Genomic DNA, 12981 nt, shown 5'->3' with positions numbered 1-12981 from the left:
AGCCCTAGGATCAAGTTTCCCTCTTTGATGAGACAAAGTAGAGGCAAAACAAAGGCAACCAAAACACTTAAGTATATTATAGTCAGGAGATTTGCCAAAAACAATTTCATAAGGTGTCTTGTGGTGAAGCAATTTGGTATGATATCTGTTAATAAGAAAGGTGGCAGTTAAGAGGCATTCACCCCAATAAATTGTAGGAACTTTGTATTGAAATAGCAAGGCTCTACAGGTTTCAAGTAAGTGTTTGTGTTTCCTCTCAACTATACCATTTTGTTGAGGGGTGGATACACAACTAGTTTGGTGAATGATCCCTTTAGACTGAAAATAAGCAGCAGCAGTAGAACCACTCCCTAGTTCTAAGGCATTATCAGATCGAATGACTTTAATGTTGGTGTCAAATTATCTTTCAACCATGGCAATAAAGGATTTGAGAATAGTGAAAGCATTGCCTTTGTTGCTCAAAAGATAGGTCCAAGTTCCCCTACTAAAATCATCCACTATGGTTAGAAAATATTTAAAACCATCATAAGTAGTTGTTTTATAGGGTCCCCAAGTGTCAATATGTATAAGTTCAAATATGTGTGATGTGGAAGAGGTGCTTTTAGGAAATGGTAGCTTATGTTGTCTTGCTAGAGGACAAATAGAGCAAGGGTGAGGATCAGAAACAAAAGCATTCTGTGGTAGAGAAGAGATGTGTTTCATACTTGAAATGGGCATATGCCCAAATCTTACATGCCATAAAGTTCTACAAGAAAATTCAGAATTAGAAAACAAGGTGCAAACAGACTGATGACAATTATTAACAGGAGATGAAATTGTTTGGTTTGTCTGCAGGTGAGTTCCAGACATGGGATGAAAGGTCTGCAGCAGATAGAGTCCATCCTTCACTTTACCAGGATCTAGAGGCCTCCTCAAGGAAGGGCCCTGTAAGAAACAAGATGTAGCAGAGAAGGTAAGCAGACTGTTAAATTGTGAACATAGTTTGTGAACTGATAAAAGGTTAAATTTGAAACTAGGAACTAAAAGCACTATGTTAAGAGTGAGATCAGGATGGATATAAGATTGTCCAGCATGTGTGACTTTAATCCTAAAAGAATTAGGTAGGTTGTCAAAAACAGGTTGTGATAATGGTTTGATGTTGAAAAGAATAGATTCATCAAAAGTTATGTGTTCTGAGGCACCAGAATCAAATATCCAAAAATGACAAATAGAATTTTTAGGAGTAGTTAGGATAGTAAAGGAAGCAATACCAGCACAGTTAACTGTCACATTTGCTTCAGAATTAGAAGTAGTTTGTTGGCCAATTTTGACTTGGTGTAGTATCTCCATCAATTGAGAAATTTGCTCTGATTTAATCCAATAGACACATCAGTATTTGTAGGCTGTGTAGAGTCTGGCTAAGTGCTGATGGCATTGCTATGTGCTGAATTATAAAAAGTTGGTTGTACATTCTTCCTTGGTTTGTTGTTCTTAAATCCTCCATGTTGAAAATTTGTGGGATATCCATGAAGCTTGAAGCATTTTTGTATAGTATGTCCTGTCCTTTTGCAATATTTGCAGCTTGAATTATTTCTCCGATTGTCCTGATAGGAATTGGGCTTTGAAGTACTGTAAAATGATCCTTGTTTCATATTGAATCTCTGATTGCCTTGCCCTAAATGGATGACTGTCTAGCAATAGAGAAAAAGGTAGAGTCTGTAGGTAAAATCCCCATAGGTTGTATACTTCTTTGTCTTTCCTCTTGTAGTAACAGAAAATAAGCTCGATCAATATCAGGTGAGGGATTCATCATCATTATATTGCCTCTACATGCAGTATATGTCTCATTAAGACCCATTAAGAATTGCACTAATTTCTGCCTTTCTTCAAGTGCACTGTTTTTCTCTACAGCCCCACACTTATAATCAACACAACTGCATACAACTCTAGAATCAAGTAGATCAATCTCATCCCATATGGCTTTCATATTATTGAAATATGTTGCAATATTGTTTGAACCTTGTATAGTTTCCATTATTTGTTTTTGTAGATCAAATAATTGCGCTAGATTAGACTGTCCATATCTCTTCTCAAGCTGTTCCCACAGATCATGTGCAGACTTAGAGTGAATTACACTAGATCTAATTTTCTTGGTAAGAGAATTTAATAGCCAAGCAAAAACCATATCATTACACCTTGTCCACAGATTAAAAAATTCAGAATTTTCCTTTGGTTTAACTAACTTCCCATCTATGAATCCAAGTTTGTTTTTAGCAGATAAGGAGACTAGAATAGATTTCCTCCATGATCCATAACCAGTCCAATCGAAAGCAAAAAAAAAGGCCATACCTGGCGAATCGGATGCATGAAGATAATAGGGATGAAGATGATCAATTTTCGCCATTATTGGAGCAGGAGAATCAGCGGAAACACTGGAACCAGAATCTTCAGCCAAAACCATATTCAACGAGAGAAGATGAAACGATTACTGATATTCCAGAAATTTTGTATACTAAATCGCAATTGAATCTAGTGAAATTGATATGCTCTGATACCATGTAAAATTTGGAGAAGAAGAAATCCAATTGAAAGTAAAATTACTTTGTATTTGATATCTCGGACGGTTATTCTGTACAGTGTTGTAATATATATATACATGTGTTCCTCCACTAGCTGGGAAAACACGTGCTCTAAATAAACTAACTATAGTTTATGTACAAGAAAGTTCTAGAAGAAGATCCTATGGCTAAAATTAAAACAAACAAGTAAAGAGCAAGGGCTATGATGAAGCCACGTGTCCCTGTTAATGTGTTTAAGGAGGCAACTTTGATATCATGTGATACATTGCATAAACCTAGCCGCCAGAGATCTCTTTCAATTGAATACCATCGTCAACAAGAACCAAGATACGTACACTGAAAAAATCCAAATCCACACTTACAACAGTGGAACGCCTCTAGTATTTTATCTGAGCTAAAAACTTTAGCAAAAGTGGCATATCCTCCCCTGTACCAGCAAAATATATTGCTTCACCTAACCTTTCAATCACATATTGTTCATTCCGCTTATGCAACGCCCCTAGGCACAGTGACTAACAATACTGCAGAAAGCTGGAATTGAATGGTGCATTGATCATTCATGATATTGATATATAGAAAGTGGCTCCCTGATGCTGGTCCAGTGGTTAACAAATACATCTAGTATACCCTGGAGATTACAAAATGAAGTGAACGACATAAGAATCAAGATAGAGCTATTTGATGAGACAAAGGTGAATTACACTGAGAAGGTAACAAAGGGGTAGAGAATTTATCTAATTGTGGTTTATATTGTAGCGCCATCACCTGTATACAATATTTCAACATCTCCCAAGGGAAGGTTAACATGGATCGACAACTGCTTAGACTATAATTTTGATGTACTTTGATTTTCTTTTTTGTAGCATAGGGAAGATCTCTCACTCCCTATCTCCCTTTTGTGAAAACATTTGATGACCTACATATGTATTGGTTGGAGCATGTTCCACCTCTGTAGGAATAGAGAGTTTAGGATGCCAACTCTTTTGCATTTTGTACTCCCTTTTTATACTCCGTATTGAATAAAAACAGGCTCGTTGATTAAAAAAAGAAGAAAATATATACGTTACACCTGTATCACCAAACAAAGTAAAAAATAAGAAGCTAATTGTGATGACCCAAAGGGTCATCTTCTGTTTTAGAACTCAAATTCGTATTCCGAGTCCTTAAAAACCTCATTTTATCTCTCCTCGATTTGCGTGCGCAGTCCGGGCGTGATTCCGGAAAGTCTTTATTTGGAAAATTTATGTAATAACAATTTTTGTTGACTTCGGTCAACGTTTTAGATAAATGGACCCGGACCCGTGATTTGATGATCCCAGTAAGTCCGTAGTAAAATATTGGACCTGGTCGTATGCCCGGAATCAAATTCCGAGGTCCTAATCCCGAGAAATGAATTTTTGATGAAAATTGTAAGACTGAAAATCTAAAGAATTAAAGAAATTGATTAATGTTTGATCTCACTAGTATCAGGTTTGTATTTTAGTTTCGGAGCCCGGTACATGTTTAATATAATATTTAAGTCATGTATGTAAAATTTGGTGAAAAATGGAATTTATTTGACATGATTCGGGCATCTGATGGAGAAAAGAGGAATTTCAAGTGTTCTTAAGAATTTCATGTGTTTTGGTATTAAATCCGTAGTTTTGGATATTATTTTGACGATTTGATTGCACGAGGATGTTTTAAAACTTGTGTGCATGTTTGGTTTGGAGCCTCGAGGGCTCGAGTGAGTTTTGGATAGGCTACAGGGTATTTTAGAACTTAAAATTTTTTGCTGGTATGACTGAACCTATTGCAGGCCTCTGATCTCGCATTTGCGAGATCAAGAATTGCAATTGCGAACACCACAGGTTCCGCATTTGCGAGGCCTTCATCACATTTGCCAAGAAAGGCTGGGCCAGCAATTCTCGCAATTGCGAAGATTTCTTCTCATTTGCGAAGCAAGTTGGGAAAGGGCGGTTATCGCAAATGCGATCATTTTGTCACATTTGCGGAGGTTCATGTTCGCAATTGCGAACATTCCTTCGCAATTTTGAAGGCAACAGAGGTGTGAGGGTTCTCGCATTTACAATGGGACCTTCGCATTTGTGAAGCTCAGGTCGCAAATGCGACATCTGCAGCTGATATGTTTAGACTTAGACGAGATTTTTCATTCATTCTCCCATTTTTCAAAATCTAGAACACAAGAGGCGATTTTCCAAAGGCTTTTTCTTCCCGAAATTATAGGTAAATGATTCTTAACTCATTTCTTTCAATCTTTTACTTCTTTTCATAAGATTTCATCCTAGAATCTAAGGGTTTCATAGTGGAATTGGGGATTTTTGGGCAAAACTTAGGAAATTCAAAATTTGGGTATTTAGACCTCAATTTGAGGTTGGATTCCAAAAATAATTTTATATCGGGGCTCGGGGGTGAATGGGTAATCGGGTTTTGGTCCGAATTTTGGATTTTGGCCAAGCGGTCACGGGGTCGGTTTTTGACTTTCTGGGAAAATATTGGACAACTTATAATTATGCATTAGAATTGATTTCTTTAGCGGTAATTGATGTTATTAAGTTAATTATGACTATATATGAGCATATTGGGGGTGGAATCTAGAGGAAAAGTGGTAATTGAGCTTTGAGTTGGCCGTTGGCTTGAGGTAAGTGTTTGGTCTAACTTTGACTTGAGGGATTAGGGATCCCCAACTTATTTGCTATGTGAAAACCCATGTGTTTGGCGTATAGGTGAGGTGATAAGTACCTATGCACCACCAAATTATCTGTTTAGCCTGCTCCTTTCCCCGTCCCTAATATATTATTTTCCTATCTTAATTGCTACACGCTTATTAGTGCTTCCATGTTTAATTGCTTCTTGTTAGATGTTGTTTTCTTTATTGAAGGTATAATTGTTCCGTAGTTCATGTATCACATTATTGGTTTAAGTTGGTTTATCAGTGTTTCATGATACATTTTGGTTGGTCTCGCTGTGTAGTATTAAGTGATGAGGTTTTATAATTGTATAGATTTCCGTTTGGTTTGGTTTGAGGCATAAATGTTATGGAGGGTTTGAGACAAATTGTGAAATACTTGTTCTTATTTTGCGATTGGTACTGATATGGTGAGATCGGGTTGCACGCCACAAGAGAAGGAATAAGGGTGAAACATGATTGTCTGGTGGGATCGGGTTGCGCGCCGCAACAGGAGTAATAAGTCTGGACATGTAGGATCGGGTTGAACGCCGCAACAGGAGGAATAAGGGTGATATATTGAGGATCAATAAGGGTGGACTGGTGGGATCGGGTTGCACGCTGTAACATGAGTAATAAGGGTGAATGTTCACACTGTTACTGATTATATGGTGGGATCGGGATGCGCGCTGCATCATTTTGTTATTTATGTATTCTTTTTCTGCTGTGATTTTATTCTGTAACATTGAACTCTCTTAAGGATTGGTTAGAGCTGATACTAGCAGGATAACTGGGTTCCGTATTTATTTACTGCAAGTTACTATTCCATTTCGTTCCGTACTTCCTTTTTCCTTTATTATAAACTGTATGCAGGTTTTATAAACTCCTCGCCGTAGCCTCGTCACTATCTCGTCGAGGTTAGGCTCGGAACTTACCAGTACATGGGGTTGGTTGTACTAATATTGCACTCTGCACTTTCTGTGCAGATTTTGAAGCTCGTTGTGGCAGATCGAGAGGTCAGTTGCATGCATTCATCTAGGAGACCCAAGGTAGTCCTGCAGGCGTCCGCAGGCCCTGGCGTCCCCACCTATGTTCTACATTTCTGTTTTATTTTCTTTCGAGACAGATGTACTTTTCTTTCAGACCAATACTTGTAGATATTCATAGAATGTTCGTGGGCTGTGACACCAGTTTCTGGGTGGTAACTGTTTCGGTTTTGTTAATAGTATAAGGATAATCAGTTAATTATGTACCTATGCTTTTATTTCCATTGATTTAGTTTTGTTAAATTTTAATTATAAAAAAAATTAAAGGGAAAAGGTGAATAGAACTCTAACATTGGGTTACCTAGCGAGTGCGATGTTAGGCGCCATCACGGTCCCGACGGTCGGAAATTTGGGTCATGACAAATTGGTATTAGAGAACTACGTTGCCTAGGTCTCACAATTCACGAACAAGCTTAGTAGAGTCTGAGGGATCGGTACGGAGACGTCTGTGCTTATTCCCTAGAGGCTACAAAGTTAGGAACAATTTCACTTCTATTCTTCTCTGTCGTGCGATTTGGTCTCTCAATGTTAATTGAACTCTCTACTCTGTTCCTTCACAGATGGAGAGAACGCATACCGCTTCATCAGCTGATCAGCAGCCTGAGCCCCCAATGGCAGATCCTACTAGGGGCAGAGGATGAGGCCGTGCTAGAGGTCGAGGCAAGGACAGGGTTCAGCCCAGAGCCCGAGCAGTAGCACCAGTGGAGGAGCCTCAGGTAGAGTTTGAGGATGAGGTTCCGGCTCGACCATTCCAGCAGGGCCGTATCAGGTTCTAGAGGGGTTCATAGCTACCCTGGTACTTCAGTATGCTTTGGTCAGTCTAGTGGGCCTTATGGAGAGTGTTGCTCAGGCCGGTACATTCCCTACAGCACCAGCCGTCTCTCGGGCTGGAGGAGGAGCACAGACTTCTGCTACTCACACTCTGGAGCAGATGACTCCCCAGTTTCAAACTCCAGCAGCTCAGCTAGTTAGGGTAGTTCTACCGGGTGTTGTAGCACAGACCGGCGATAGATCAACTATGTCTTTTGAGGCCTTGTGGAGATTGGATAGGTTTACCAAGATTTTCACCACTACCTATGGCGGTACATCTTCAGAGGATCCCCAGGACTATCTGGACAGTTGCCACAAGGTGTTACGGAACATGGGGGTAGTGGAGACCAATGGGGTTGACTTTGCTGCTTTTCATCTGTCAGGTTCCGCCAAGAACTGGTGGAGGGAATTTTGTTTGGCTAGACCAGCTGGGTCGCCTGCTTTGACTTGGATTAGTTCTCTCAGCTATTTCTGGAGAAGTATCTTCCTATCACTCAGAAAGTGGACTATCGGAGGCAGTTCGAGTGCCTTCAACAGGGTTCTATGACCGTATCCAGTATGAGACCCGTTTTGTGGATTTGGCTCGTCATGCTCTTCTTCTACTTCCTATAGAGAGAGAGAGAGAGAAAGAGAGAGAGAGAGAGAGAGAGAGAGAGAGAGAGAGAGAGAGAGAGAGAGAGAGGTTTATTTAGGGACTTGCTCAGCCTATCAGACTGCAGATGGCTAATGAGTCAGGGAGTGAGATTTCTTTCCAGGATGCAGCCAATGTGGGCAGACGAGTTGAGATAGTTTTCGCTTAGGGGAGTGATTAGGAGTCTGAAAAGAGGCCTCGTCACTCTGATTGATTCAATGGGGCCTTATTTGGAGGCCCGGGTACTTTTGGTAGGGGCCATCTTCCTAGGCCGTTTCATTAAGCACTTCAGACATCCCATGCAGCTTCAAGGGGTCATGGTCCTTATTTACCTTCTTCAGGGTAGCTAGCTTATAGTGCACCGCCAGATCCTATTAGAACACCTCCTATTTTGAGTTATTATCGCGGTTTGCCGGCTCGTCAAGGTCAATCTCAGCTTTCTCAGCCGTAGTATCAGGATGGATGTTTCGAGTGTGGTAAGTATAGGCATATCCGTAGGACCTGTCTGAGATTAGTAGGTGCTCAGCCACAACAGTAGGGCTCTCGTGCCATGATGCTGGCACCGCCCACTCAACCATCTAGAGGAACCAGAGGTAGGGGTCAGTTCTCTAGAGGTGGAGGCCAAGCCGTTAGAGGTGGAGGCCATGCAGCTAGAGGTGGAGGCCAGCTAGCATAAGGCCGTCTTAGGGATATGGTTCAGAGTGGTAGGGCCCAAACCCGATGTTATGCTTTCCCAGCCAAGCCTGAGGTTGAGTCCTCTAATGCTTTTATCACTGGTACTATTTCGATTTGCAGTAGAGATACTTCAGTTCTATTTGATTCGGGGTTTACATACTTTTATGTGTCTTCTTATTTTGCTTCATATTTAGTTGTGTCTCGTGATTCTTTGAGTGCTCCCGTATATGTGTACACATTGGTGGGAGATTCTATTAATTAGATCGTGTCTATCACTCGTGTGCGGTTATTATTGGGGGTCTTGAGACTAGCATAGATCTCCTACTTCTCGATATGGTTTATTTCGACGTCGTTTTGGGGATGGATTGGCTGTTACCTTAACATGCTATATTAAATTGTCACGCCAAGACCGTGACCTTAGCATTGCAAGGGTTGCCTCGATTGGAGTAGAGAGGGACTCCTGGTCATTCTACCAACATGGTGATCTCTTATATGAAGGCTCGACGTATGGTCGAGAAGGGGTGTTTGGATTATTTGGCTTATATTCGTGATTCTAGTATGGAGGTTCCTTCCATAAATTCTGTACCAGTTGTTTGGGAGTTCCCATAGGTTTTTCCTGTAGACCTTTCGGGTATGCCACCCAATAGGAATATCAACTTTTGCATTGATTTGACTCCGGGAACTCAGCCCATTTCTATTCTGCCATACCGTATGGCCCCGCCATAGTTAAAAGAATTGAAGGAGCAGTTGCAAAATTTGCTTGATAAGGGATTTATTAGACCTAGTGTCTCACCCTGGAGTGCGCCAGTGTTATTTGTAAAGAAGAAGGATGGGTCGATGAGGATGCGCATAGACTATCGGTAGTAGAACAAAGTCACCATCAAGAACAAGTATCCATTGCCAAGGATTGATGACTTATTTGATCAGTTTCAGGGTGCTAAGGTGTTTTCAAAGATTGATTTGAGGACTGGCTACCGTCAGTTGAGGATTAGGGCATCCGATGTCCCTAAGACAACTTTTCGGACTCGATATCGACATCCTAGTGATGTCATTTGGCTTGACAAATGCCCCAGCAACATTTATGGATTTGATGAACCGGGTGTTCAATCCCTATCTGGATTCCTTTGTGATTGTTTTCATTGATGATATCTTGATCTACCCCCGTAGCTAAAAGGAGCATGAGCATCATCTTCGGATCATTCTTCAGACTTTGAGAGATAGCCAATTATATGCTAAGTTTTCGAATTGTGAGTTTTAGTTGAGTTCAATTGCTTTCTTGGGTCATGTTGTATCAGCAGAGAGTATTTAGGTGGATCCTAAGAAGATTGAGGTAGTCAAGCACTAGCCTAGACCCACATTGGCTATAGAGATCCAGAGTTTCTTGGGTTTGGCAGGTTATTACCGTCGGTTTATAGAGGGATTTTCATCTATAGCAGCCCTGATGACCATGTTGACCCAGAAGGGTACCCTGTTCAGATGGTCGGATGTGTGTGAGTCGAGCTTTCAGAAGCTCAAGATAGATTTGACTACATTGCCAGTATTGGTATTGCCCACATTGCCAGTATTGGTTCATAGCCCTATACCGTATATTTTGACGCATCTCGTATTGGACTTGGTTCGGTATTGATGCAGGGTGTCAATGTTCATGCGTTGAAGATTTAGAGACACTATCTATATGGCATGTCGTGTGAGGTGTTCATGGATCATAAGAGTTTGCAATATTTGTTCAAGTAGAAGGAGCTCAATTTGAGGCAGAGAAGGTGGTTGGAGCTATTGAAAGACTATGATATCACCATCTTGTATCATCTTGGGAAAGCCAATGTGGTGGCCGATGCTTTGAGTAGGAAGTCAGCTAGTATAGGTAGCCTTGCGTATATTCCAGTCGATAAGAGACTGCTTGCATTAGATGTTTAGGCTTTGGCCAATCAGTTCATGAGGTTGGATGTTTCTGAGCCCAATCGTGTTCTAGCTTGTACAATTGCTCAGTCTTCCTTTTTTGAGCATATCAGGGAGCGGCAGTATGATGATCCTAATTTTTTTCTCCTTAGAGACACAGTGTGGCACGGTGATGCCAAGCAGGTTACAGTTGGAGATGATGGAGTATTGAGGATGCAGGGTCGTGTTTGTGTGCCTAATGTGGATGGGCTTCGTGAGTTGATTCTAGAAGAGGCTCATAGTTCCCGGTATTCTATTCATCTGGGCACTGCTAAGATGTATCAGGACTTGCGGCAGCATTATTGGTGGAGGAGGATGAAGATGGATATTGTTGCATATGTAGCTCGGTGTTTGAATTGTCGGCAAGTAAAGTACGAGCATTAGTGACCGGGTGGTTGCTTCAGAAGATTGAGATTCCTGAGTTGAAGTGGGAGCGTATCACTATTGATTTCGTTGTTGGACTCCCACGGACTCAGAGGAAGTTTGACGTAGTATGGGTTATTATAGATAGAGACTTCAAATTGATTTATTTCATACCTTTTTACTCATAAAATCTCCTATAATTATCCTTTAAATTATTTTTGTGGTGATTTAGCCATTTAAATTCTGTATTTATGCCAAAATATTGTTAAAATATTTTTAGTGCATTTTTTATAATTGCATTTGCATTTTTAAAGCTAATTTGCATATATTTGCAATACTAGCCCTATTAATGCATAATTATATTTATATGCATAAAATGATCTTCTATATTTTAAAATGTTAAATATATATTTTAAATCATTTTAGTACATGAAATTATTTTTTAGAAATTATTTATTATTTATTATAAATTATATAGGGTTAAATTGGCTATTTAAAACTTAGCCAAATTGTATTTCAATTTTAGCCTAAATCCAACGCAATACCCAGGTCAATTCCTAATTAAATTGCCCGACCCAGGCCCTAAATATACCTACCCAACCCAAGACCCCATCAGATCATGGCTGTTGATCTAAAAGATCAACGACCTTCGTTAAAACTTGCCTTTTTTAAATTCCAATACCCTCAAAACCTAATTCATTCTAACCCACCCCGCCGCCCTAAGGTCCTCTCTGCTCTCAAAACACTCTCAACCTAACCCTAATCTTCAAACATTGATTTCCCATCTCTGGCCATCTCCAGTGACCTCTCATCGTCTCTTACGCCTCCAATGGCTACTCTCATGCCATTCTTGCCTTCTCTAAGGTCCTCAAGGGCCCAGGACCACGCCGACTTGCATCTAGGGTTCATCTCCTACCTATACCCGGCTATTCTAGTGTGATTTCAAGCAGAATCATTCTATATTTGCTACGATCCTTGGGATTCTAGACAGGTTTCTTCATCTCTATATTGGTTTCTTTCGAAACCCTAATTTCTTTTCTACACCTCCTAGATCTATACAGATCTAGGACAATTTGAGTTTGTTTCTTGAATGTTTTACACTATCCTTGAGGTTCTTTACAAGAATCATGTGATTTCAAGTGTTTTCATCTTCTTCTAAAATCAGGGTTTTCGGAACTTCTTTTTAAAACCTTGTCTAACTGATTCTTTATGTTTAAACTTTTATTTCTTACATATTTTGACTGATTCTATGAGTCTACTACATCTTAACTCATCTATGCTGAAAGCCCTAATTATTAGGGTTCTTTCGTTTGGTTCTGTGTATTAGCATGACTGGCCAGTTCTCGTTTTGAGTTTCTATGATTTCTCGTGACTATCTTGCCTCGATATATTTCTACTGAGTTTCTTAGACTGAACTTGCACTGACTCTATGTGCTTGTGTTCATCTTGACTATTCAAGACTTGCCTTGTATGCGATGAATCCGGGGGCCCGAATTCCCCATCGTAAGGTCATCTCGTAGTCATTGCCCTCGAAGCTCGGAGCCAAGGTCGAGACTCATCCTCGGGGTTCGTCTAGAGCTAATCCAAAGGATATCGCATTCCGACTAATGTAGCGGGCTGCAACGAGCAAGGGGAAAGTTCCCAAGTCACGCGACTCAACCTGACAAGGCCGACCTATCTAAGGCCTATTTTCAAGGTGTCACATCTAGCCATCCTATCTTTGTACTTTCATGGTCAACACGTTTTGTATTACAAGAAATTCCCCTCCTATATAAATGGGAACCCCACCTCTTTGCAAGGGGGCTGTTGTTGCTCCATTTCTCCACAAGTACAATAATATCTCTCTCTCTCTCTCTCTCTCTCTTTTCTTCTAAGTTGTTCGTTCTCATTTGCCCGAGGCCGCTTTAGCATTTATCATTCTCTTATTTGTTCTTCACTACTTTGCTCAATATTGGTAACATAGAGCCTTGCTCAATCATATCTCTGCCTGTTACTCCATTCCTGACTGCCCTTGGTAGCCCGAGCTCGGCTCGAACCTTGGCCCCGAGGCCCCGTCGACCAACTTTGCATCCGAGCAACATGCCCCTTTGGTTTGATTAGTGCCTCATTTTAGCTCGCTTTTCATTATTATACTTAGCATTCTTAGCAACAACTGCTCTAAAAACTAGCTTGGGAATAGATCTCGTATTTTTAGAATTCCGTTTACAAATTTAATTGTTGTTACCATTTTCACGGCAAAAAGTTTGGCGCCCACCATGGGGCTAAAAATAATAGTAATTATTTTCTTGCTGGTTT

The 12981-nt window shown here is 40.5% G+C and overlaps 1 protein-coding gene across 1 annotated transcript; it reads right to left on the bottom strand.

Moving 5' to 3' along the window:
- Window positions 1-1654: 1654 nt before the first annotated feature.
- Window positions 1655-2440, bottom strand: LOC142177475 (uncharacterized). The gene has a single exon (XM_075246314.1). The coding sequence runs from the start codon at window positions 2438-2440 to the stop codon at window positions 1655-1657; it is 786 nt and encodes a 261-aa protein (XP_075102415.1).
- Between the last annotated feature and the right edge of the window lie 10541 nt (window positions 2441-12981).

This window comes from Nicotiana tabacum, chromosome 3 (assembly GCF_000715075.1).
Source record: "Nicotiana tabacum cultivar K326 chromosome 3, ASM71507v2, whole genome shotgun sequence".
Classification (NCBI taxonomy): Eukaryota; Viridiplantae; Streptophyta; class Magnoliopsida; order Solanales; family Solanaceae; genus Nicotiana; species Nicotiana tabacum.
This window is presented reverse-complemented; position numbering and strand designations above follow the sequence as displayed.

Bases quoted from the DNA above. Each gene is read 5' to 3' on its own strand.
- LOC142177475 (XM_075246314.1), bottom strand. From the start codon at position 2,440: ATGGTTTTGGCTGAAGATTCTGGTTCCAGTGTTTCCGCTGATTCTCCT.